General features: G+C 40.5%; 1 protein-coding gene across 1 annotated transcript in view; it reads left to right on the top strand.

Moving 5' to 3' along the window:
• The first annotated feature begins 5447 nt into the window (after window positions 1–5447).
• C14H8orf76 (chromosome 14 C8orf76 homolog) overlaps window positions 5448–26591 on the top strand; it is a 37308-nt gene continuing 16164 nt past the window's right edge. Inside the window, 5 exon segments of the mRNA XM_037802823.1 lie at window positions 5448–5615; window positions 8802–8897; window positions 9669–9703; window positions 9705–9807; window positions 21408–21850. Coding sequence (XP_037658751.1) covers window positions 5499–5615; window positions 8802–8897; window positions 9669–9703; window positions 9705–9807; window positions 21408–21850 — 794 coding nt within the window. The 5' untranslated portion in view covers window positions 5448–5498.

Below are 26591 nucleotides of genomic sequence, written 5' to 3'. Positions count from 1 at the left end.
GGTCTCTTTGAAATGTTCTTTTATTGTATGTTTGTTTTCTCTTTAACTTTTTTTTCATACAGTTGATTTAAAAAAGAAAGGAAAGTTAAAAAAAAAAAAAAAAGAAAAACAAGGAAAAAAGGATGTAGTGCCCCCTTGAGGAGCCTGTGGAGAATGCAGGGGTATTCGCCTACCCCACCTCCATGGTTGCTAACATGACCACAGACATAGGGGAGTGGTGGTTTGATGGGTTGAGCCCTCTACCATAGGTTTTACCCTTGGGAAGACGGTTGCTGCAAAGGAGAGGCTAGGCCTCCCTATGGTTCTGCCTAAGAGCCTCCTCCCGAATGCCTCTTTGTTGCTCAGATGTGGCCCTCTCTCTCTGGCTAAGCCAACTGGAAAGGTGAAATCACTGCCCCCCCCACTACGTGGGATCAGACACCCAGGGGAGTGAATCTCCCTGGCAACGTGGAATATGACTCCCAGGGAGGAATGTAGACCTGGCATCGTGGGATAGAGAATATCTTCTTGACCAAAAGGGGGATGTGAAAGGAAATGAAATAAGCTTCAGTGGCAGAGAGATTCCAAAAGGAGCCGAGAGGTCACTCTGGTGGGCACTCTTACACAGAATTTAGACAACCCTTTTTAGGTTCTAAAGAATTGGGGTAGCTGGTGGTGGATACCTGAAACTATCAAACTACAACCCAGAACCCATGAATCTCGAAGACAATTGTATAAAAATGTAGCTTATGAGGGGTGACAATGGGATTGGGAAAGCCATAAGGACCACACTCCACTTTGTCTAGTTTATGGATGGATGAGTAGAAAAATAGGGGAAGGAAACAAACAAACAGACAAAGGTACCCTAGTGTTCTTTTTTACTTCAATTGCTCTTTTTCACTTTAATTATTATTCTTGTTATTTTTGTGTGTGTGCTAATGAAGGTGTCAGGGATTGATTTAGGTGATGAATGTACAACTATGTAATGGTACTGTGAACAATCGAATGTACGATTTGTTTTGTATGACTGCATGGTATGTGAATATATCTCAATAAAATGAAGATTAAAAAAAAATGGCATCCTCCAAAATGTCAGCTTTCAATGGCCATCTTCAAAATGTCTCTCAGCTGTAGCTTCAATGAAGTCCTGTTTCTGAGCTTTTATAGGGCTCCAGTAATTAAATCAAGACCCAAGCTGAATGGGCAGGGCCACACCTCCATGGAAATAATCCAATTAAAGAAATTACCCACAGTTGGGTTGCGTCACATCTCCATGGAAACAAACCAATCCAAAGATTCTAACAAAATCAACACTAACACCTCTGCCCGCACAAGATTGCATTAAAGAACATGGCGTTTTGGTGGACATAATACATCCAAATCAGCACACCTATAAGCTGCCCTGCCATGGCTTCCTGAGCATTTCAACAGAATCTAGCTCAGCGAGTTGTTGGGCCACTGGAAGCCTAGACCAGGGGTCCTCAGATGAGGAGATGATGGAAATAGCAGACCAAACAGCCTTCAAAAAGAAAAAGCTGAAAGAAATCCTCCATGCCTGCCTTTGCTTTTGCTCTTACTTTGTCTCTGGGCAGGAATTTTGAATGAACATGTATTCCACTCTTGCCATCTAACAGGCACTTTATATGCATTATTTTAATCAATGCCCAGTTTACAAATTGGGTTGCATGGCTAGTGAATAACTGAACCAGGATCATGAGCCTGGGGGAATCTGGTATTAGAGGCCCTTTGACATTATTCCATATTGCCTCTTCTAGTACAGGACACATTAGAATCAGGGCAAATATCTCTACCTTCTTTAAAATCCATCTGGCTGCTAAAACAAATACTATACAAAGGGTTGGCTTAAACAATGGAAATTTATTGACTCATAGTTTTGAGGCTAGGAGAAGTCCAAAAGCAAGGCATTGGCAAGGCTGTGGCATTCTGGGGCTGGCAGCCAGCAATCCATGTACTTGGTGTTCTAGTTTGCTAATGCTGCCAGAATGCAAAACACCAGAGAAGGATTGGTTTTTATAAAAAGAGGTTTATTTGGTTACACAGTTACAGTCTTAAGGCCATAAAGTGTCCAAGGTAACACATCAGCAATTGGGTACCTTCACTGGAGGATGGCCAATGGTGTCCGGAAAACCTCTGTTGGCTGAGAAGGCACGTGGCTGGCATCTGCTCCAAAGTTCTGGTTTCAAAATGGCTTTCTCCCAGGACGTTCCTCTCTAGGCTGCAGTTCCTCAAAAATGTCACTCTTAGTTGCACTTGGGGTATTTGTCCTCTCTTAGCTTCTCCGGAGCAAGAGTCTGCATTCAATGGCTGTCTTCAAAATGTCTCTCATCTGCAGCCCCTGTGCTTTCTTCAAAGTGTCCCTCTTGGCTGTGGCAGCTTGCTCCTTCTGTCTGATCTTATGTAGTGCTCCAGTAGTTTAATTCAGACCTACCCTGAATGGGCGGGCCAACACCTCCATGGAAATTATCCAATCAGAGTCAGCACCCACAGTTGGGTGGGGCACATCTCCATGGAAACACTCAAAGAATTACAATCTAATTAACACTGATAGGTCTGCCCACACAAGATTACATTAAAGATAATGGCGTTTGGGGGGACATAATACATTCAAACTGGCACACTTGGCTTTTCTGTCATTTGGCAATGCACATGGTGATGACTTCTTTTTCCTCCGGGTTCTGTTGACTTCCAGTAGCTTTCTCTCTCTGTCTGAATTTCAGCCTGCTTATAAAGGATTCTGTAATCCAGAATAAAATGCAATCTCATTCAGGTGGGACACACCTTAACTGAAGTAATATTTTCAAGACATCTTGTTTACAATGGGTCCACACCCATCAGAGTGCGAACCAAGACCAAGAACATGTCCAAATTGGGCACACAATTCGATCCACAATATTATAGATACCTTTTTACGTCTTTCTATTTTTCTATAATTTCATATTTTTCATGAAAAGGGCTATTATATTTCTGATAGAAAAACAAAACAAACTTTTTTTTTAATGGCCCTTGCATTGAAGAATTCACCAGTAGCTAAGGCTTGGCGGCTATGCATGTGGAGCCGCCCACCCAAGGCTTTTGGATATACGGGCTGGTTATAGATTTGGGAGTCATCAGCAGAGAGGTGGATTTTGAAACTTTGGGGAATGGACAAAGTTCCTCCAGGGTGAGTTTGTGGAGGAGAAAACTGGGTTGAGGAAAGAGCTCTGGGAAATAAATTTCAAGGGACACCCCCATGGAAGAAGGACTGGTGGAAGGGAGTAAGGAGAATTAGGAAGAAAGGCAGGGTGTGCTGGTTTGAATGTATTATATCCCCCAGAAAAAGCCATATTCTTTGATGAAATCTTGTGGGGCAGACATTTTAGTGGGGATTAAGTTGGAACATTTGGATTGGGTTGTTTGCATGGAAATGCGCCCCACCCAACTGCAGGTGATAACTCTGATGAGATATTCCCATGGAGGCGTGGCCCCACCCATTCAGGATGGCCTTGATCAGTGGAGCCATATAAATGAGCTGATGGGCAAAGGGAACTCAGTGCAATTGTGAGTGACATTTTGAAGGGAGCTACAGCCAAGAGGGACACTTTGAAGAAAGCACAGGAGTTGCAGATGAGAGACAGTTTGGAGATGGCCATTGAAAGCAGACTCTTGCTCTGGAGAAGCTAAGAGAGGACAAACACCCCAAGAGCAACTAAGAGTGACATTTTTGAGGAACTGCAGCCTAGAGAGGAACATACTGGGAGAAAGCCATTTTGAAACCAGAACTTTGGAGCAGATGCCAGCCACGTGCCTTCTCAGCTAACAGAGGTTTTCCGGACACCATTGGCCATCCTCCAGTGAAGGTACCCGATTGCTGATGTGTTACCTTGAATATTTTATGGCCTTAGGACTATAACTGTGTAACCAAATAACCCCCCTTTTATAAAAGCCAATCCATCTCCGGTGTTTTGCATTCCAGCAGCATTAGCAAACTAGAACACAGGAGAAGCCTCCATGTCAACATCCTGCTGTGCAATAAAGCACAGTAATACTGTGCTGGGTAATATTGACCAGTATTCTATTTATAAATAATCTCTGCCTTATAGTCTCAAGGGATATCTTGAAAGTATAAGAATTCTAGTAAATGTTGATCTTAGAATTCTGGGCTTTCGTGTTTTTCTCCAGGCAGAATTAATGCTCCCTGAAAGAGCCCCCAGGGCTAGATTTCTAGGTCCTCGATTTTATAAAAGCATGAATTACTCTTTGATCTTTGCTATGGGTGGTGGTATCTCTGTATTTCCCAGCTCTTAGCCATGCAATAACTGACCTTGAGCAAGTGGCTTAACCTCTTTAAGCCCTAATTTTGTTCCAGCAGTTGGAGATACATTCATATCATACAATCCATCCAAAGTATCCATCCAAAGTATACAATCGATGGTTCACGGTATCATCACATAGTCGTGCATTCCTTACCACAATCAATTTTAGAACATTTTCATTACTCAAAACAAAAACAAAAATAAAACCCCAACTCATCCCATGCCTGTTATCCCCCTAATCACAGACTCCTAGTGTGGTATCTTTTTTACTGTTGAAAGAATATTAAAACATTACTGTTAACTATAGTTCATAGTTTGCAGTAGGTGCATTTTCCCCTATATACTATTCTTTTATTGACTCCTTGTAATAGTGACATATATTTGTTCTAGTTCATGAAAGAACATTTTTATATTTATACTGTTAATCACGGTCATCGTCCACCACAGGGTTCATTGTTATACGGTCCCCTGTTTTATACTCTAGCTTCCTAATTTCTTTTTTTTTAAAGCAGTATTATTGAGATATATTCACATAACATACCATCCATCCAAAGTGTACAATCAATGGATTTTAGTATAAACACAGAGCTGTGCATTTCACCACAATCAATTTTAGAATACTTTCATTTCTCCCAAAGAAAAAACCCTATACCCTTTAGCAGTCACCTCTCAGTCCCTCTATCCCTATGGGAATCACTATCCCTTTTCTGTAAAGATAATGCCTATTAGGTGCAAGTTACTTAATTTCTTCAAGGTCCAGTTTCTTCATTTGCAAAAAGACAATCATTATGTCTTTTATAACGTTGTTAGGAAAGGGAAAAATAGTGCATATAAAGTAGTTAACACTGAGCCAGGAATATCATCGGTGGTTAAAAAAAATGTTACCTACGGATTTTAAACAGTTACCCTGGGGCCAATGCTTTTTGATGCCTGCAGGTGAGGATCGTTCTGTCCATCCCCGGACACGGAGAAGACAAGCCCTCTGTTGTCAGTTTGTTCAGTCGGTTCGTGAGTCAGATAGAAATCTCAGCACATCCAGTACTCCGAGCTCGTAGCGGGATACGTTCCCATTTGTCCTCTCCAAAGACTACAAGTCCCAGCATGCCGCGTTCTGGGCCCCAGCTGAATCTCTCCTTCCGGTTTGGCCCGCACGTGGGCACCGCTCTAGGCACTGCTTCGTCTCGTTGCCCCGGCTGCCGGCGCGCGATGGAGACAGGACACTGGGAGTTCGGCGGCGAGTTCGAAGACTCGGTGTTTGAGGAGAGGCCCGAGCGGCGGTGTGGAGCCCCAGCGTCTTACTGCGCCAAGCGCTGCGAACCGGAGGTGAGGGAGGCCCCGTCCAGGCTCTTCGGTTGGGCCCCTGTAGCGCCTCGTAGCCGCGCGCCCGCGTCCCGCTCCGCGCTTCATTCTCGCCGCCCGCGCAAGCCCAATCCCTCCACGAGCGCCTGCCGCCTCTTGGTGTGACGCAGCCGCTCCCCAGCCCTCGCCGTCATCCCTTCCCCTCCGCGGAGAAACTGGCGTTTCCCAGGCCTTATCCCGGGTGGGCCTGGCAGTGCTCGCGGCCGACTCCACCCTCCGGGGCGCGCGACGTTCCCTGCATTGTCCGCAGTCTTACGCCCACCTAGTCCTCGGCCGCTCCAACTGCAGCTGGCTCATCCCTCTCTCCCTGCTCTAGTACCTTCAGAAACTCCGTTGGTCTTCACTGATTCTGCTGCTGGACAGTCAGGGCTCTCCGAAATTCGGTCACCGCCCACTTTTCAAACCTTGGTAGTGTCTCCTCTCCAAACGGGAACGTGCTGCAAACCGGCCGTAGCCACCCCAGCCATTCATTTATTGTTCGGTGAATTCCCCAGTCCAGAATATCTGACCCCCACTCTGATGGTCAAAATTGTTCTTTTTCTCCTCAAGGCATATTCTAAATTCTGCCTCCTCCAGGAAGTCTTCTCTGATTCCTCCTTCCAATCAAATATTTTTGTTTACATCTCTTTGTCTCCACCTTGTAGCTTCTGTTAAAGCACCTGCCAGTATTCTCATAAAATGTCTAGACCCAGAGAGCAGGAAGATCACATAGGAGTGGGTTCTTAATTTTACACACTTTGCAGTATCTAACAGTTTTTGTTTATAATAGGAACTCTGTGAGTATCCTTGAATTAGTAGAGTATTATCTGTAGCGATTTATGTGTGTAAATCTCATCTCACCACTAATAACTAATGTTTATGGAAAGCTTAACTGTACCAGATTCTGCTGGGCCCTTTGCATATATTGGCTCATTTATTCCTTACAACAGTTATGCTTAGAGATGTCTGGCCTGCAATTTTATTGAATTGTATTTTGTTCATTTTCACTTACGTTTTCTCCTTACCACATGCAGTCTGTATAATACTCTTATTATACAGACTGAAAGCTGGGAATGGAATTGGGAAGCCATGTGGTGGAGCATAAGAAAGTCTGGGTTATGAGATAGGACCCTTGAATGCCAGTGTTGACTTTAACACTCACTTTTTAGACATCAGTTCTTTATTTGTCATTTGGGAAAAAATAATACTTGTTGGCTCACAGGGTTATTGTGTGTGTGAAATGAGATAATGTATGTCAAGTGTAATGTGCTGTACACTTGTGTTTTGGTTTGCTAAAGCTGCTGGAATGCAGTATACCAGAAATGGGTTGGCTTTTCCAATGGGGTTTTATTAGGTTACAAATTTACAGTTCTAAGGCCATGAAAATGTACAAATTAAGGCATCAAGAGGAAGATACCTTCTTTGAGGAAAGGCTGCTGGCATCTGGGGTTCCTCTGTCACATGGAAAGGCACATGGCAATGTCTGCTGGTCCTTCTCTCCTGGGTTCTGGTTTCAATGGCTTTCTCCAGATGTCTCTGGGTATTTCTCATCTCTCTCCTCTCTGGGCTTTTACTGCCTATTATGCTCTTCACAAAGGACTCCTGTAAAGGATTAACACCCACCTTGATGGGCTGGGTCACATCTCAATTAGAATAGCTTAACTAAAAGGTCCCACCCACAATAGGTCTGTCCCCACAAGAATGGATTAAAGGAGCATGGCCTTTTGTGGGGTACATAACAGCTCCAAACAAGAATAACTTGTAAAAAGTAAAATCCAAAAATCCCTTGTCTTTAGAATTTGTCTGGTATATGAATATGAAAATATACTGCTCATAAACTAAGAGAGGCCTTATTCAAGTTGTCTGGTTTCCCTAGGTGTAAACTAGGAGTTTGGGCTGGAAGATTTCCACTTTCCCTGCACGCTCAGATTCTCTGGGGGGCCAGTTGTTCATCTTGTCCATGCACTTTGCTCTTAGCTCCTTCCTCTTTTAACAGGATATTTGATGTCATCCCTTGTCTGAATTTGTGTGGGCCTGCAGGTTATGTGGGAGAATAAACCAACTTTGCTTGATCATTTCTCAGTAGGATAATGAAAATTTGATGGAAGTTTGCAGGTATGTAGTTATTCAAGAAGTTGTGAATGGCTGATCTAATCCAGTGTGTGACCCATAAGCAGTAGATTACAGAGTAAACAGACTGTTGTTGAGTTGCATTGTACTTAAGGAAGAGCAGAAAACAGTGGTTACTAGCTTTCTCTACTGATGGATCAGGCTAAGGAGAGAAAATAATTTTACTGAGAAAACAGTAAACACTGAGGGTCAGTGGCACTCAGGTGACTCACTTAGAAATAAAGACAAGCAATTTTGACGTCATGGTGAAACCATCACAAATATGGTTACATTTGAATTCATAGTATTTAACTGGGAGTAGACTTTATGTAGCCTCAATGTGTTTCGCTGTGTAAACTAAAGGGAATATGAGATACTTCTTGGGCGCTGAAAAACCGGCAGTCAGACTGCTTTTCATCATGTCTGTTTCTTACGTTTAGTCACAAAACCTCAATCCCACTTTTCTTTCAATAGACAAGAGAATAAAATACCCCAGACAGGCATTTCTTCAGACTTGTCTCCTAAAAGTCTTTTGCATTTGATTGAATTGAAGCCTGCTCTTCAGCCTTCATTTGTATCTCCCTCTTTGCTTAGATTCTACTTTTGTCTTTGCAACCTTTTTATAATAACACAATAATTATAATTCTTCTTTCCTGCGTCCTTTCCATAAAGAGTTGCCAGTCCCTGCTCATCTCTTCTAAAATTCCTCTACAAGACAACATATCTCCTGCTAAAAAACCAGTGTGAACTGTGTCAGATAAATGTAGGTTCCCAGGCACCACAACCCTGTATCAAAAATGCGGTAGATAAAACCATATACATGTGTGCTTTTTTTAGTTGAGAGGTATCAAATTATTGGTTTATTACTTGTGATAACTTGTAATAAAAATTGAGCTATCATCAAAATTGGCATTCTTTGTCATGTTTTCCTCTTGAGTTTCATCCTGAAGAAATAGCTCTTTTTTGATATTTAATCAGTTATGTTATGGGAAATTGTTTCCGAGTTTGAGGTGCAAAAGCACAGCTTCACTCTCTGTAATATGCTGTTTTCACAATTTCTAGTGGTTTTATGAAGAAACGGGTAGCGGAGATGATGCTGAAACTCTAACTTCCAAGAAATTCAAAGGGGATCTGGCCTACAGACGGCAAGAGTATCAGGTAGAACTATATATATAAGTTTGTGGGACTTGAAGTAGGCTCTTTTTTTATCAGTTACAGCATATATATACACACACACACACACACACATATATATATATATATATATATACACACACATATATATAAAGGAGAATTTAATAGCTAGAATTTCATCTTTTATATGTGTGTTTGCAGAGTCCCAAGTTTCTGTCCTTTTTCTGTGTGGCTCTCTATAATCTGTTTCCTGTTACCTCAAAATAAGTTTCAGTCTTTTGGGAGTCCTTATAGGTCTGTTTCCCTCAAGGTCTGTCTGTCCTCATTCAGTGGAAGCCTCCAGGACAGATAACTTACAGTACCACAGGAGCAAAGCACCCCAAATCTTGGTGCCAGGTTGTTTTACATATATTGTTTCATTCACTCTTCACAAGAGTCTGGCATTATTATTCTGCTGATGAAAATTAAATTGCAATTAAGTTGCAAAACAAGCATTCAAACTCTGGTCTCTGACTCCAGAATACATTTCTACTATATTATAATGTTTCCCAAATAGTAGTGGCTATATTCTCCAACGCTTTCTTCTCTACCTTTTAGAAAAATAGTTCCCGACTCTGAACTACTGGGAGAGTATGTGTTAAACTCATTTCCTTTCTTAGTTCATTGTAGGGGTCAATTATAGCATTACCTTCCACCTCCTAGAAGAAATCCCTTTGGGTCTGTCCTCTTTTCTATTATGTTTCTCCCCTTCTCTTCTCTCTTCTCTTCCCTTCCATTCCTTTCATTAACAGAAAGCACTTGCAAGAGTATTCTAGCATCTCTGAAAACTGTCACCTACCAATTTGCCATGAAAAGGGATGTCCAAGAAGGCCAGGCACGGTGCCTGGCTCGCCTGGGAAGGCACATGGAAGCATTGGAGGTTGCCTCAAACTTGGTGAGTGTTTTCATAACTCATTTTCATAACTTTCTTGTTGTACCAAGTATGGTTGAATAGTTCATTTTCTAAAAAAAAAAAAAAACAAAAGGGCAAAAAACTTCTTGCCAGCAACAAAATTTGTGTGAGCTTGGATAAGCAGAAAATGTGTCAATACTATAAGAACTTTATTACGATGAACAGTTCAGAGCTGTAGACATAATCATTTCCTTACAGTATGTTTTCCTGTGTTATGCTCAAAATTCTTTATTGCCAGAAAACCTCATATCATTAGGAGTAAATATTCAGGATGGAAGGATTTAGAGTGATTTCCTTTCTTCTTTAGACTTTTTATTTTCCAAAATTTTTACAACAAACACAGAGTAGTTTTGTAAGCAGAAAAAAAAAATTCATGAAAAAATGACTAAATACTGATACTACTCCAAGCTTAATAGTCCTTAAAATGGAATATGTAGTATCTTTTTTCAAGGTTAAAGAAAGGCTGTCCTTTGCAATTCTAGATTCTGTTTTTGTTTTCAGATTAAGGCATTTATGGTTTACTTCTATTTTCTGCATGTGTAAATTTTGTCTGCATCTAAATTGACCAATCCCAGTTTATAGGTCACAGGTTTTCTTCCTCAAAGGGAATTAATGAAGCACAACGCACTGATTATGAACCCTGTGGATCTAGCTGACCAAAGGTCAGCTCGAAGTTTGCATGCAGTTGAGCTGTCCTCTCCAGCTTGTTAACTAAGAACAGTCCTTAAGCTTCATTTGCTGAGGGGTTTGCATCGTTCATTGCATAGAACCTCAGCCGCTTGCAGTGAGAGGAAACCTTGGCAGTAAGAACGCAAAGAACACTGTGTTTTGTTCTTTCTTCTGCCTCTCTACTAAGTGAGGGTTAATTCTTAAGCTGGCAGATAGATTGCCTTCTTAAGGGAGCATTGGCATGAACAGTGAACTTGATGGGACTTAACCGTTTTCATCCCGTCTCCCTCATCTGCAAATTAACAGCCACTTCGGCCCATTTAGTACCTTTTCAGACATCAGTCACTGTCCTCCTTTACTCTTCTGCTTGCCCATCGGCTCCCTCTTTCCAGCATTCCTTCTCCTCTCTTGCATATCACTTTTGTGCTTTGTCCTCTTTGCCTAGACCACTGATGGCAGCGGCAGCTAGGTTATGGCAGGAGCTAGGTTATTTCTGTGGTCCTAGCTCAGTAAGTCCATGCCTGTGGCTCAGAGAAGAATCTGTTGCTGATAAGCAGATGCCAGGAACCCAGAGCTGTCAGGCTGGTTACCAGGCAGAGAAAAGCCCATCAGAACGCCCTCAGCATCCATCCAGGATGTGGAGAATGCATCAGGCTTCTGGGCACCCTACTGGGGAAGACAGATGGGGTGGGAATCGGGCACCATGGGCTAATGGGTCTTACCCCTTCTTTGGGTCTCTTGCACAGTTATCTTGGTGAACCCTGCCTGTGTGCATCGTTTTCACCTTTCCTGATAACCCATTTTTTTTTGTTTTGTCCTTTAAATTTCTTCTCTATTTGAGAACTCTCTTCTTTCAGTATTAGCTCTAGTCCACTTCTGTTTTTTGTCTCCATGGTTATTGCCCCTCACATGATATCGGGGAACGGTTCAATATACAACCTTGAACAAAATGGACAGCTAATCCCAGAGTGCCTATAGGATAGGAACATTTTATGCTATCAACTTGAAGTCTATTCATCTTTTCTCTCCTTTCTTAATGATTTTTGGATAAAACTTATAGTAGAACTTATTTTTTAAACATGTAATTCAAACAGTTCCTTACAGTGACTGATAGACTAGATGATTACCTAGTAAAACTATGCTTTCTGGCATCAAATGACTCTTTTACATTTATCCACTTAAAATTTCCTTCCTACCATGCGCCTGGTTGTGGATTTGATGCTAAGTCATCAAATAAAAACATTCACACTGTGCACATGCAGTGCTCATCTCATCTATTGGGGAAACCTAAGCGAGCTAAAATGCACCAGCTCCTCTGAAGTACCCTTTATTCTTGACTTCTAGTATGACTGACTATAGTCTGCTGTTCACTAGCGGTGTGTGCTTCATCTGTAAAATGGAAATAATTATAGAATCTGTCTTAAAAGATGATCATGGGGAGAGGCAGGGCAAGATGGCGGACTGGTGAGCTGTATGTTTTAGTTACTCCTCCAGGAAAGTAGGTAGAAAGCCAGGAACTGCGTGGACTGGACACCACAGAGCAATCTGACTTTGGGCATACTTCATACAACACTCATGAAAACGTCTAACTGCTGAGATCAGCAAAATCTGTAAGTTTTTGTGGCCAGGGGACCCGCACCCCTCCCTGCCAGGCTCAGTCCCGTGGGAGGAGGGGCTGTCAGCTCCGGGAAGGAGAAGGGAGAACTGCAGTGGCAGCCCTTATCGGAAACTCATTCTACTGATCCAAACTCCAACCATAGATAGACTGAGACCAGACACCAGAGAATCTGAGAGCAGCCAGCCCAGCAGAGAGGAGACAGGCATAGAAAAAAACAACACGAAAAACTCCAAAATAAAAGCGGAGGATTTTTGGAGTTCTGGTGAACATAGAAAGGGGAAGGGCAGAGCTCAGGCCCTGAGGCTCATATGCAAATCCCGAAGAAAAGCTGATCTCTCTGCCCTGTGGACCTTTCTTTAATGGCCCTAATTGCTTTGTCTCTTAGCATTTCAATAGCCCATTAGATCTCTGAGGAGGGCCTTTTTTTTTTAATCCTTTTTTCTTTTTCTAAAACAATTACTCTAAGAAGCCCAATACAGAAAGCTTCAAATACTTGCAATTTGGGTAGGTCAAGCCAAGAGCAGAACTGAGAGAGCTCTGAGACAAAAGGCAATAATCCAGTGGCTGAGAAAATTCACTAAACACCACAACTTCCCAAGAAAAGGGGGGTGTCCATTCACAGCCATCATCCTGGTGGACAGGAAACCCTCCTGCCCATCGCCAGCCCCATAGCCCAGACCTGCCCCAGACAATCCAGTGTGACGGAAGTGCTTCAAATAACAGGCACACACCACAAAACTAGGCATGGACATTAGCCTTCCCTGCAACCTCAGCTGATTGTCCCAGAGTTGGGAAGGTGGAGCAGTGTGAATTAACAAAGCCCCATTCAGCCATCATTTCAGCAGACTGGGAGCCTCCCTACACAGCCCAGCAGCCCAGAACTGCCCAGGGGGGATGGTACTCACCTGTGACATAGCTCAGTCATCCCTCAACAGAGGACCAGGGGGTGCACAGCCTGGAAGAGGGGCCCACTTGCAAGTCTCAGGAGCCATACGCCAATACCAAGGACTTGTGGGTCAGTGGCAGAGACAACTGTGGCAGGACTGAACTGAAGGATTAGACTATTGCAGCAGCTTTAAAACTCCAGGATCACCAGGGAGATTAGATTGTTAGAGCCACCCCCCACTCCCTGACTGCCCAAAAACACTCCCCATATGCAGAGTGGGCAACACCAACTACACACGCAAGCTTGGTACACCAATTGGACCCCACAAGACTCACATCCCCACTCACCACAAAGTCTAAGCAGGGGACAACTGGCTTGTGGAGAACAGGTGGCTCGTGGACGCCACCTGCTGGTTAGTTAGAGAAAGTGTACTCCACGAAGCTGTAGATCTGATAAATTAGAGATAAGGACTTCAATTGGTCTACAAATCCTAAAAGAACCCTATCAAGTTCAGCAAATGCCAAGAGGCCAAAAACAACAGAAAATTATAAAGCATATGAAAAAACCAGACGATATGGATAACCCAAGCCCAAGCACCCAAATCAAAAGATCAGAAGAGACACAGCACCTAGAGCAGCTACTCAAAGAACTAAAGATGAACAATGAGACCATAGTACGGGAGACAAAGGAAATCAAGAAGACCCTAGAAGAGCATAAAGAAGACATTGCAAGACTAAATAAAAAAATGGATGATCTTATGGAAATTAAAGAAACTGTTGACCAAATTAAAAAGATTCTGGACACTCATAGTACAAGACTAGAGGAAGTTGAACAACGAATCAGTGACCTTGAAGATGACAGAATGGAAAATGAAAGCATAAAAGAAAGAATGGGGAAAAAAATGAAAAAATCGAAATGGACCTCAGGGATATGATAGATAATATGAAACGTCCGAATATAAGACTCATTGGTGTCCCAGAAGGGGAAGAAAAGGGTAAAGGTCTAGGAAGAGTATTCAAAGAAATTGTTGGGAAAAACTTCCCAAATCTTCTCAACAACATAAATACACAAATCATAAATGCTCAGCGAACCCCAAATAGAATAAATCCAAATAAACCCACTCCGAGACATATACTGATCACACTGTCAAACACAGAAGAGAAGGAGGAAGTTCTGAAAGCAGCAAGAGAAAAGCAATTCACCACATACAAAGGAAACAGCATAAGACTAAGTAGTGACTACTCAGCAGCCACCATGGAGGCAAGAAGGCAGTGGCACGATATATTTAAAATTCTGAGTGAGAAAAATTTCCAGCCAAGAATACTTTATCCAGCAAAGCTCTCCTTCAAATTTGAGGGAGAGCTTAAATTTTTCACAGACAAACAAATGCTGAGAGAATTTGCTAACAAGAGACCTGCCCTACTGGAGATACTAAAGGGAGCCCTACAGATAGAGAAACAAAGAAAGGACAGAGAGACTTGGAGAAAGGTTCAGTACTGAAGAGATTCGGTATGGGTACAATAAAGGATATTAATAGACAGAGGGGAAAAATATGACAAACATAAACCAAAGGATAAGATGGCTGATTCAAGAAATGCCTTCACGGTTATAACGTTGAATGTAAATGGATTAAACTCCCCAATTAAAAGATATAGATTCGCAGAATGGATCAAAAAAAAATGAACCATCAATATGTTGCATACAAGAGACTCATCTTAGACACAAGGACACAAAGAAACTGAAAGTGAAAGGATGGAAAAAAATATTTCATGCAAGCTACAGCCAAAAGAAAGCAGGTGTAGCAATATTAATCTCAGATAAAATAGACTTCAAATGCAGGGATGTTTTGAGAGACAAAGAAGGCCACTACATACTAATAAAAGGGGCAATTCAGCAAGAAGAAATAACAATCGTAAATGTCTATGCACCCAATCAAGGTGCCACAAAATACATGAGAGAAACACTGGCAAAACTAAAGGAAGCAATTGATGTTTCCACAATAATTGTGGGAGACTTCAACACATCACTCTCTCCTATAGCTAGATCAACCAGACAGAAGACCAATAAGGAAATTGAAAACCTAAACAATCTGATAAATGAATTAGATTTAACAGACATATACAGGATATTACATCCCAAATCACCAGGATACACATACTTTTCTAGTGCTCACGGAACTTTCTCCGGAATAGATCATATGCTGAGACATAAAACAAGCCTCAATAAATTTAAAAAGATTGAAATTATTCGAAGCACATTCTCTGACCACAATGGAATACAATTAGAAGTCAATAATCATCAGAGACTTAGAAAATTCACAAATACCTGGAGGTTAAACAACACACTCCTAAACAATCAGTGGGTTAAAGAAGAAATAGCAAGAGAAATTGCTAAATATATAGAGACGAATGAAAATGAGAACACAACATACCAAAACCTATGGGATGCAGCAAAAGCAGTACTGAGGGGGAAATTTATAGCACTAAACGCATATATTAAAAAGGAAGAAAGAGCCAAAATCAAAGAACTAATGGATCAACTGAAGAAGCTAGAAAATGAACAGCAAACCAATCCTAAACCAAGTAGAAGAAATAACAAGGATTAAAGCAGAAATAAATGACATAGAGAACAAAAAAACAATAGAGAGGATAAATATCACCAAAAGTTGGTTCTTTGAGAAGATAAACAAGATTGTCAAGCCCCTAGCTACACTGACAAAATCAAAAAGAGAGAAGACCCGTATAAACAAAATAATGAAAAAGGTGACATAACTGCAGATCCTGAAGAAATTAAAAAAATTATAAGAGGATATTATGAACAACTGTATGGCAACAAACTGGATAATGGAGAGGAAATGGACAATTTCCTGGAAACATATGAACAACCTAGACTGACCAGAGAAGAAATAGAAGACCTCAACCAACCCATCACAAGCAAAGAGATCCAATCAGTCATCAAAATTCTTCCCACAAATAAATGCCCAGGGCCAGATGGCTTCACAGGGGAATTCTACCAAACTTTCCAGAAAGAACTGACACCAATCTTACTCAAAGTCTTTCAAAACATTGAAGAAAATGGAACACTACCTAACTCATTTTATGAAGCTAACATCAATCTAATACCAAAACCACGCAAAGATGCTACAAAAAAGGAAAACTACCGGCCAATCTCCCTAATGAATATACATGCAAAAATCCTCAACAAAATACTTGCAAATCGAATCCAAAGACACATTAAAAAAATCATACACCATGACCAAGTGGGGTTCATTCCAGGCATGCAAGGATGGTTCAACATAAGAAAATCAATCAATGTATTACAACACATTAACAACTCGAAAGGGAAAAATCAAATGATCATCTCAATAGATGCTGAAAAAGCATTTGACAAAATCCAACATCCGTTTTTGATAAAAACACTTCAGAAGGTAGGAATTGAAGGAAACTTCCTCAATATGGTAAAGAGCATATATGAAAAACCCACAGCCAGCATAGTACTCAATGGTGAGAGACTGAAAGCCTTCCCTCTAAGATCAGGAACGAGACAAGGATGCCCACTGTCACCACTGTTACTCAACATTGTGCTAGAAGTGCTAGCCAGGGCAGTTTGGCAAACAAAGAAATAAAAGGCATCTAAATTGGAAAGGAAGAAGTAAAACTGTCATTGTTTGCAGATGATATGATTTTATATCTGGAAAACCTTGAGAAACCAACAATACAGCTACTAGAGCTAATAAACAGATTTAGCAAAGTAGCGGGATACAAGATTAATGCACATAAGTCAGTAATGTTTCTATATGCTAGAAATGAACAAGCTGAAGAGACACTCAAGAAAAAGATACCATTTTCAATAGCAACTAAAAAAATCAAGTACCTAGGAATAAACTTAACCAAAGATGTAAAACACCTATGCAAAGAAAACTACATAACTCTATTAAAGCAAATAGAAGGGGACCTTAAAAGATGGAAAAATATTCCATGTTCATGGATAGGAAGGCTAAATGTCATTAAGATGTCAATTCTACCCAAACTCATCCACAGATTCAATGCAATCCCAATCAGAATTCCAACAACCTACTTTGCAGACTTGGAAAAGCTAGTTATCAAATTTATTTGGAAAGGGAAGATGCCTCGAATTGCTAAAGACACTCTAAAAAAGAAAAACAAAGTGGGAGGACTTACACTCCCTGACTTTGAAGCTTATTATAAAGCCACAGTTGTCAAAACAGCATGGTACTGGCACAAAGATAGACATATAGATCAATGGAATCGAATTGAGAATTCAGAGATAGACCCTGACATCTATGGCCAACTGATCTTTGATAAGGCCCCCAAAGTCACCGAACTGAGCCATAATGGTCTTTTCAACAAATGGGGCTGGGAGAGTTGGATATCCATATCCAAAAGAATGAAAGAGGACCCCTACCTCACCCCCTACACAAAAATTAACTCAAAATGGACCAAAGAACTCAATATGAAAGACAGTACCATAAAACTCCTAGAAGATAATGTGGGAAAACATCTTCAAGACCTTGTATTAGGCGGCCAGTTCCTAGACTTTACACCCAAAGCACAAGCAACAAAAGAAAAAATAGATAAATGGGAACTCCTCAAGCTAGAAGTTTCTGCACCTCAAAGGAATTTCTCAAAAAGGTAAAGAGGCAGCCAACTCAATGGGAAAAAATTTTTGGAAACCATGTATCTGACAAAAGACTGATATGTTGCATATATAAAGAAATCTTACAACTCAATGACAATAGTACAGACAGCCCAATTATAAAATGGGCAAAAGATATGAAAAGACAGTTCTCTGAAGAGGAAATACAAATGGCCAAGAAACACATGAAAAAATGTTCAGCTTCACTAGCTATTAGAGAGATGCAAATTAAGAGCACAATGAGATACCATCTAACACCGATTAGAATGGCTGCCATTAAACAAACAGGAAACTACAAATGCTGGAGGGGATGTGGAGAAATTGGAACTCTTATTCATTGTTGGTGGGACTGTATAATGGTTCAACCACTCTGGAAGTCAGTCTGGCAGTTCCTTAGAAAACTAGATATAGAGTTACCGTTCGATCCAGCGATTGCACTTCTCGGTATATACCCGGAAGATCGGAAAGCAGTGACACGCACAGATACCTGCACGCCAATGTTCATAGCAGCATTATTCACAATTGCCAAGAGATGGAAACAACCCAAATGTCCTTCAACAGATGAGTGGATAAATAAAATGTGGCATATACACACGATGGAATACTACACGGCACTAAGAAGGAACGATTTCGTGAAACATATGACAACATGGATGAACCTTGAAGACATAATGCTGAGCGAAATAAGCCAGGCACAAAAAGAGAAATATTATATGCTACCACTAATGTGAACTTTGAAAAATGTAAAACAAATGGTTTATAATGTAGAATGTAGGGGAACTAGCAGTAGAGAGCAATTAAGGAAGGGGGAACAATAATCTGAGAAGAAAAGCTATTTAACGTTCTGGGGATGCCCAGGAATGACTATGGTCTGTTAATTTCTGATGGGTATGGTAGGAACAAGTTCACAGAAATGTTGCTATATTAGGTAACTTTCTTGGGGTAAAGTAGGAACATGTTGGAAGTTAAGCAGTTATCTTAGGTTAGTTGTCTTTTTCTTACTCCCTTGTTATGGTCTCTTTGAAATGTTCTTTTATTGTATTTTTTTTTTAATTTTTTTTTTCATACAGTTGATTTAAAAAAGAAAGGAAAGTTAAAAAAAAAAAAAAGAAAAAGAAGGAGAAAAATACGTAGTGCCCCCTTGAGGAGCCTGTGGAGAATGCAGGGGTATTGGCCTACCCCACCTCAATGGTTGTTAACATGACCACAGACATAGGGGACTGGTGGTTTGATGGGTTGAACCCTCTACCATAGGTTTTACCCTTGGGAAGACGGTTGCTTCAAAGGAGAGGCTAGGCCTCCCTATAATTGTGCCTAAGAGCCTCCTCCCGAATGCCTCTTTGTTGCTCAGATGTGGCCCTCTCTCTCTAGCTAAGCCAACTTGAAAGGTGAAATCACTGCCCTCCCTCCTACGTGGGATCAGACACCCAGGGGAGTGAATCTCCCTGGCGACGTGGAATATGACTCCCGGGGAGGAATGTAGACCTGGCATTGTGGGACGGAGAACATCTTCTTTACCAAAATGGGGATGTGAAAGGAAATGAAATAAGCTTCAGTGGCAGAGAGATTCCAAAAGGAGCCGAGAGGTCACTCTGGTGGGCACTCTTACGCACAATATAGACAACCCTTTTTAGGTTCTAAAGAATTGGAGTAGCTGGTGGTGGATACCTGAAACTATCAAACTACAACCCAGAACCCATGAATCTCGAAGACAATTGTATAAAAATGTAGCTTATGAGGGGTGACAATGGGATTGGGAAAGCAATAAGGACCACACTCCACTTTGTCTAGTTTATGGATGGATGAGTAGAAAAATAGGGGAAGGAAACAGACAGACAAACAGACAAAGGTACCCAGTGTTCTTTTTTACTTCAATTGCTCTTTTTCACTTTAATTATTATTCTTGTTATTTGTGTATGTGTGCTAATGAAGGTGTCAGGGATTGATTTAGGTGATGAATGTACAACTATGTAATGGTACTATGAACAATCGAATGTACGATTTGTTTTTTATGACTGTGTGGTATGTGAATATATCCCAATAAAATGAAGATTAAAAAAAAAATGGTGCTGTGGAAGAACATTTTATAACATAGAAATGTGCTAATAATTATTAAGTGAAAAAAGTTTTAGAACAGTATGTATGCCTCAAAACTATAAAGCAATAAATTCCTGTTGTTTAAGCCAAAAAAAAAAAAAAAATCATGAAGGTTAAATGAGGAAAGCAGTTGGAAAGGTATTTGGCACATGGTAAGCACTCAGTCAGTGTTAACTGTCATCATCATCGCAGTACAGGAGTTGCAGTATTCTGGAAAAATCACTCAAATTCATTTAAATGAAATTTAATTTCCAGAGAGTTATTTACTTGTGGTATCAAAACTATCATTGAAATCTGGGTTTATATGAAACAACCTCCACACCAACACACACTTGCTTTCTTGATATGAAAATGTTTTGAAAAATATAAAGCACTGTAGACTGGTTTCAGAAGGAAAGTAGCATTTATTATAGATACAGCCTAAACATGTTGCTTTCCTTTATTTATTATATTTTATTATGAATAAAATCTACACAGAAGACATCATTTGACTGTTGAAAATTCATTATTCAATAGTTATTAAATATAACTGTTGGTTCCTGGGTCCTGTGCTCTACACTGGGAATTCAGCATTCACCAAAAGCCCTTATGAAGCTTCTTGGTCTACTGGGAAGGAGAGAACACTAAACAGTAGTAATAATAAAACAAGAGTATTTCTGTCATTGGGAAGATACAATATGACCAAGCAACATGGGGACTTATTTTATGTTTTTTTACCGAATATATGAATATTTAGAGTCCTCAGCTGGCTTTTACTTACTGATCTCCTGGTTTCTTTGAGCTGCATACTGGGGAGTTTTACTCATATTTCATGCTCAGTGTAGTTCCATGCAGGAGTTTGATCTGAATACCAGTAGTCCAGGTTTTCCTTAGACTTAAAATCAAGTTAAAAGGTAATTTTAGTCTGCCATCTGCTCTCCACAGACTTTTAACTTAGAAAAAGAAGGCCTATTTCTCCTCACCCAGAGGGCATTTGCCATATGGCAGGTTAGGCAAGAGGTTATGGTTAAGAAGACTTGAAAAGGACTTTCTGATCAGAAGGAAACCAAGCAGACCCTGTGGCCAAAAATAATTGGCCTTGATAATAGTTACCAGGGAAGGCATTTGGATTCAATTATATGCATCATGAAGCACTGAGAGCTTCGGGGCTATCCTCTTAAGATGTACAAGCCAAGTAAAATTTGGAAATAGAATTTGTTTAAATCCTCAAGGAAATTACCGTTGGGATTTTTAGAAAGCCTTGAAAATTAAGATGGAATCTTTAGCCCAGGTTCTGAAAATACTGACTTGCTTGGGTATTTCAGCTCTCTGACTAGACAATAAAGATTATAATAAAAAGTGAAAAGAGACTGACATTTATATTTTAGTGATGAACTTTGTCAGGCCACCATGATGGGGATCATTTCTATGACCCCAGGAGGTTTGGAGAGGGCTAGTGACTCTTCACTAGATATTATATATTTTTCTAGGTTTATAGTTTCAAACATGAAATCTTTTGAAATCTAGTGAGTTCACTTTACTTTAGGAGCTTCTGAAAGATTCTGAAAATATTGAAAGATAATTCTAATTTAAAACACATACAACTTGGGTTTTTAGGCATCTTGATTTGTATATGGAAAAGCAGTTTAAAGTTTTAAACTTTTTTTTTCTCCTTAGGAAAATAAAGCAACCAACACTGACCACTTAACCACTGTGCTCTACCTCCAGTTTACTATTTGTTCAAGTTTGCAGAACTTGGAGAAAACAATTTTCTGCCTTCAGAAACTGATTACTTTGCATCCTTTTAATCCTTGGAACTGGGGCAGATTGGCAGAGGCTTACCTGGATCTGGAGCCAGCTCTTTCAGCATCGTTTGCATCATCTCAGAAACGGAACAATTTTACCTCAAGTGACAAAACTATCAGATCCTCCTTATCACACTCAGGAAAAGACTGTCTTTTGTTTTTCCCTGAAACCTTGCCTGAGAGGGAAGAAATTAGCAGTAACAGCCAGAAAAATGAAAAACCTCTTAAAGATATTCAAAACTGTATGGCAGAAAAGCGAGAGGCAGTGATGATAGAGACTCAGATGAAAGCATGTGCCTCTTTTGTAAGAACCAGGTAAACCAAGAATGGATTAAAGAACATTAAAGAACACACAGTAATAAGTAAAGGTTTTATTTTTCTAATTTTAAGGCTAGACACTTGGTATGTTTTTGAGATGTTTCCTCTGATTTAGACAAAATCGTTTGAACATGTGTCATTTTAGTATGTAAGACTGTATTAGCTCAAGAATATAGTTTGTGTCATTGTCCAAGGTGGAATGTTAAAATTGGAAAACGTTACAATTAGGAAAAGAAAATTAAATATAAAAACATTGAAAAAGGGAGAAGAGGCATTTTAAACAAGGAATTTTTCGCTCATCTGTTTCATAGAAATCTTGTAAAGAGGAGAATCTGTTTTTGTGTTTGAATCACTAGTAGTGAGAATAAATTCACCTACAGAGTACTCCCATTATTTGCCCCTAGGCTCTCTGAGTGGTTTGGATCCTTAAAGTATAGGCATTTGAAGGAAGGGGGCTAATTGACCAGTTCTGTAATTTATGAGAGAAGAACCAGACTCCTATGTATCAAATAATACCAAAGAACAGAGAGATTTTCTTTTTTAAACTCAGAAGAATTTAAGAAATATTACTAATAGGTTTACAGAGAGAGATCTGTTTGACGTATTTTAAAATATACTATAACAACAAATGTTTATTTAGCGTTGACTGTCACTTTAATTCAGAAGCACATTGAATGACCACCGTGGGCCAGGCATGTGCCTGGGGCGGGGATCATAAAGATGATTAAGAAACACTCCAGACTACATTGTGGAAAATACACGTGTAGTCGTTGACCCGCAGCACAGGCACTGAGTAATGTACTAGTAGTGTAAGCAGAATTTTATGAGGACTTATCCAAGGTTGCTGTTCTGTGTAAGGAAAAAGGAAACTTTACAGTGGGGTTGATGCTTCTGCTGAATGTTACTGAATAGGAACATTTCTCAGTTGGCCACTGGGTGCTAGGTGCTTTGTGTACATTATTCTATTTTACTCCTCACAACTCTCATATACATAGTGGTACCCTGTTTTGTAGACAAGGGAACTAGTTCAGAATCATACCCAAACTGCAGAGCCAGGGGTTGGACCCAGGTGTGAGTCAGACTCTGTGTGAGTCAGCAAGTGCCCCAGCTGAGGAGGGGCTTTCTAGGTAAGGGGAAGCACAGCCCAAAGGCCTAAGGGCGTGGTGAGTGCAGGGTTGTCACTCAGTCTGGTTCAGCAAGAGTGGCAGTGGTGCTGGGAGACTCGAGAGGAAGGCTATTGACCATGAACTCAGGGTGGCGTAGTCAGTAGGAGACGAGACTTCGGAGTCAGGTCTAATTTTAAGCACCCAATAAGTTGCAGTTGAATGGGTGAGTCTGACCTCCACTACTAGCTGTGTGACCTTGCACAAATTGTTTAGACTCTGTGATCTCCAGTTTCCTCATCTTGACAGATGGAGAAATGTGGAAAATCCCTACTTCATGAGGTTGTGAGAATTCAAGTATCCAAGGAACTTAATGTAGTGCACATTACAGAGAAGGCACTTGGTAAATGTTAGCTATTACTATTTATTTACTTATTTATTTATTATTAACTAGGGACTTTAAATGTCATCTTAAAGGGTTTGGTCCTTATGCTGAAGGCCTGATGAGTATGTGAAAGTTTTAAATACTGGTGTGATGTGACAAGATCTTTGATTTAAAGCGAGAGATCTGGAGACTGGGTTGGTGATTAGAAGAAGGTGTTTGGAGCTTGGGACACCAGTAAAGAGGCTGAGGAAGAAGATGATCTAGGCTAGTGCAGTGGTAATAAAAAGAAGTGGTTGACACTGCAGGACGAAGTAGGTGGACCTGGTGGCCAGCGACTGTGTGGGGAGAGGGGAGGGGGTGGGAGGCAGGTCAGAGAGCAGAGGAGTTGGGGAAGACTGAAGAGGACCTCGGGCACATGGGTGGATGGCAGTGCCTTTCCCTGAGGTGGGACACCCGGGATGAAGAGCAGGTGTGGGGTGGAGGTAATGATTTCAGCTTTGATGTACTGAGTTTCAGGTGTCTGTAGGACATCCCGCTGGGACTTTCTATTAGAAAATAATAGGGGTAATCAGCAGTCCATAAACAAGATTGTGAGAAGTCAGGTAGGATCAGTTCTGAGAAGAGGATTTGGAATCTTGGGGGTCATTTTTGATGTTGAGAGGGTAATTTTGGTAGAGTGGGGGGTGACGAGGCAGATTGCAGAGAGTTGAGGAACAAATGAACATGAAATAGAAGGAGCCAGTATATGCTGCCTTTTTTAGGTAATGTGAGGAGCAAAAGGGAGAAAGCAAGTACGTGAAAGGGGTCACAACTTTAAATGCTTTCAGAGGCCAGATAGGTAATGTAAAGAAGTTAGACTGAAGCAGCCAAAATGGTCTTGTATGTAAAGCAGGTCATATTACTCCCTTTATAAGACTCTCCAGTAGGCTTGGATAAAGTCCAAATATCTTACCCTGGCCTGCAAGGTCTTACATGAGTTGGCCCTGTCTATCTCTTTTGCTTCATTTACTCAGGTTTTTCCTCTCACTTTGTGTTCTGAACATAAATGAATGAAGATAGTTCTTGTGTCAGGGCCTCCCCCCTTGGCATGGCTTCTTCCCCCAGATGTTTTCATGGCTGGCTCCTCATTGTTTAGGTCTTACCTGACTGTCATCTCAGAAAAGCCTTTCTTCGTCGCCCCGTCTAAAGGAGACATTGCACCTACCCTGTCTTGGGTTTTTTTCTCATAGCACTTAGTCATCACCTGAAATTATCTTACTTATTTGGAGGTCTTGACAGTCTCTTCTCCTTCCACTCCATGCGGCAGGAACTGTCTGTTCTGCTCACTAATCTCTCAATGCCTAGAGCAGTGTCTGGCACATTCCTCAGTACATGAAATGAGGGAAGACGAGAGCCAAGTGCTTCTGGGCATAACAGAAGGGTCATCAGCGAGGCCCGAGAATGACTGGAAAAGTCTTCACATTCAGTATTTTTAAAATAATAAAGAGAAGGAGCTGTGAGCAGAACTGGAGGGAGGAAGAATGAAGGAGACCAGGTTCTGATCATGATGGGCAGTAGAGGAAAGGCCATTGCAGAGTGGTCAGCAGAGTCAAAATTTGGCCCTGCTTTGGGTTACCAAAGTGTGCTTGACAGTCTCCTTAGTCTTTGAGGTCAGGGAGCTGTGGAGTCAGAGAGATGGAAGGGTTGTAGACCACTGACTTCAAAGGACAAATCTGGAATGCTCCCATGGAAGTTGGGAGGCTTGTTGTTTTCACTCCAAATTATTTGTGCTTTCAATCACTTGATTTCCACTGGAAGCTCTTCTGAGGCATAAGCTATTGAGGTTTTGCTCCCTAAAGATTTCTTTGAGAAGCTTTGGTCTATTAAGTTTAGGAAAGATGAATCTCAAATGTGAAGTAGGGCAACAATTTGTTCAGAATTAGATCTTCAGGGATTCAAATGATACTTGTAGTGGGAGTGAGTACCTTTTTTTTTTTTTTTTTAACTTATTTTTATTTGAGAAATTGTAGGTTTACAGAACTTACAGAAAAGTCATGCAGAAAATAACAGAGTTCAATATACTACCCTCACACAATTTCCTTATCAACACTTTACATTAGGGTGTTACTTTCATTGATTGGTGAAACAATATTATTATAATTATACTATTAACTGTAGTCTGTGGTTTACATTAGGGTTCACTGTGTTGTACAGTCCTATGTTTTGTTTTGTTTTTTTAATTCTTACTCTAGTAACATATAGATATGCTAAGTTTACCGCATTTAACCACAGTCAGATGTGTAATTCAGTGGTATTAGTTACATTCACAATATTGTGCTACCATCACCATTATCCATGCTCAAACTTTTCCATCATCCCAAAGAGAAACTGTACCAATTAAGCATTAACTCCCCATTCTTTACCCTTTTGCTGGCCCTTGGTACCTGTGTTCTAATTTCTGATTCTGTGGATTTGCTTGTTCTAATTATCTTATGTTATGAGATCATACAATATTTGTCCTTTGGGTTTGGCTTACTTCAGTCAACATGATGTCTTCAAGGTTTGCCATATCGTCACATGTAGCAGAATTTCATTCCTTTTTACAGCTGAATAGTATGCCATTATATGTATAAACTACATTTTGTTTATCCATTCATCTGTTGATGGACATTTGGGTTGCTTTCATCTTTTGGCAATTGTGGATAATTCCACTAGGAACACTGGTGTGCAAAATGTTTCAGTGTCGGCTTTCAATTCTAGAATTGGGATTGCTGGGTCATATAGTAAGTCTATAATTAGCTTTTTGAGGAACCACCAACTGTTTTCCCACATTCTCACCCAACAATGAATGAGTGTTCCTATTTCTCCACATCCTCTCCACACTTGTTATTTTCCTTTTTTAAAAAAATAATAACTATTCTGGTAAATGTGAAATGATATCTCATTGGTTTTAATTTGCATTTCCCTAAAGGCTATTGATGTTGAGCCTCTTTTAATGTGCTTTTTGACCAGTTGTAAGTTTTTTTGGAGAAATGTCTATTCAGATGTTTTGCCCATTTTTAAATTGGGTTGTTTGTCTTTTGTTGTTGTTAAGGATTTCTTTATAATTCTGGACATTAAACCCTTACCAGTCAGATATGTGGTTTCCAAATATTTTCTCCCATTCTTTAGTTGCCTTTTTTACTTTCATGGTGACTTCCTTTGATGCACAAAATTTTTAATTTTGATGAAGTCCCATTCTTCTATTTTTTTATTTTGTTGCTCCTGCTTT

The sequence above is a fragment of the Choloepus didactylus genome, chromosome 14, assembly GCF_015220235.1.
Source record: "Choloepus didactylus isolate mChoDid1 chromosome 14, mChoDid1.pri, whole genome shotgun sequence".
NCBI classification, from domain to species: Eukaryota; Metazoa; Chordata; class Mammalia; order Pilosa; family Megalonychidae; genus Choloepus; species Choloepus didactylus.
The sequence above is the reverse complement of the archived record's forward strand: the minus strand, read 5'-3'. Positions and strand labels throughout refer to the sequence as shown.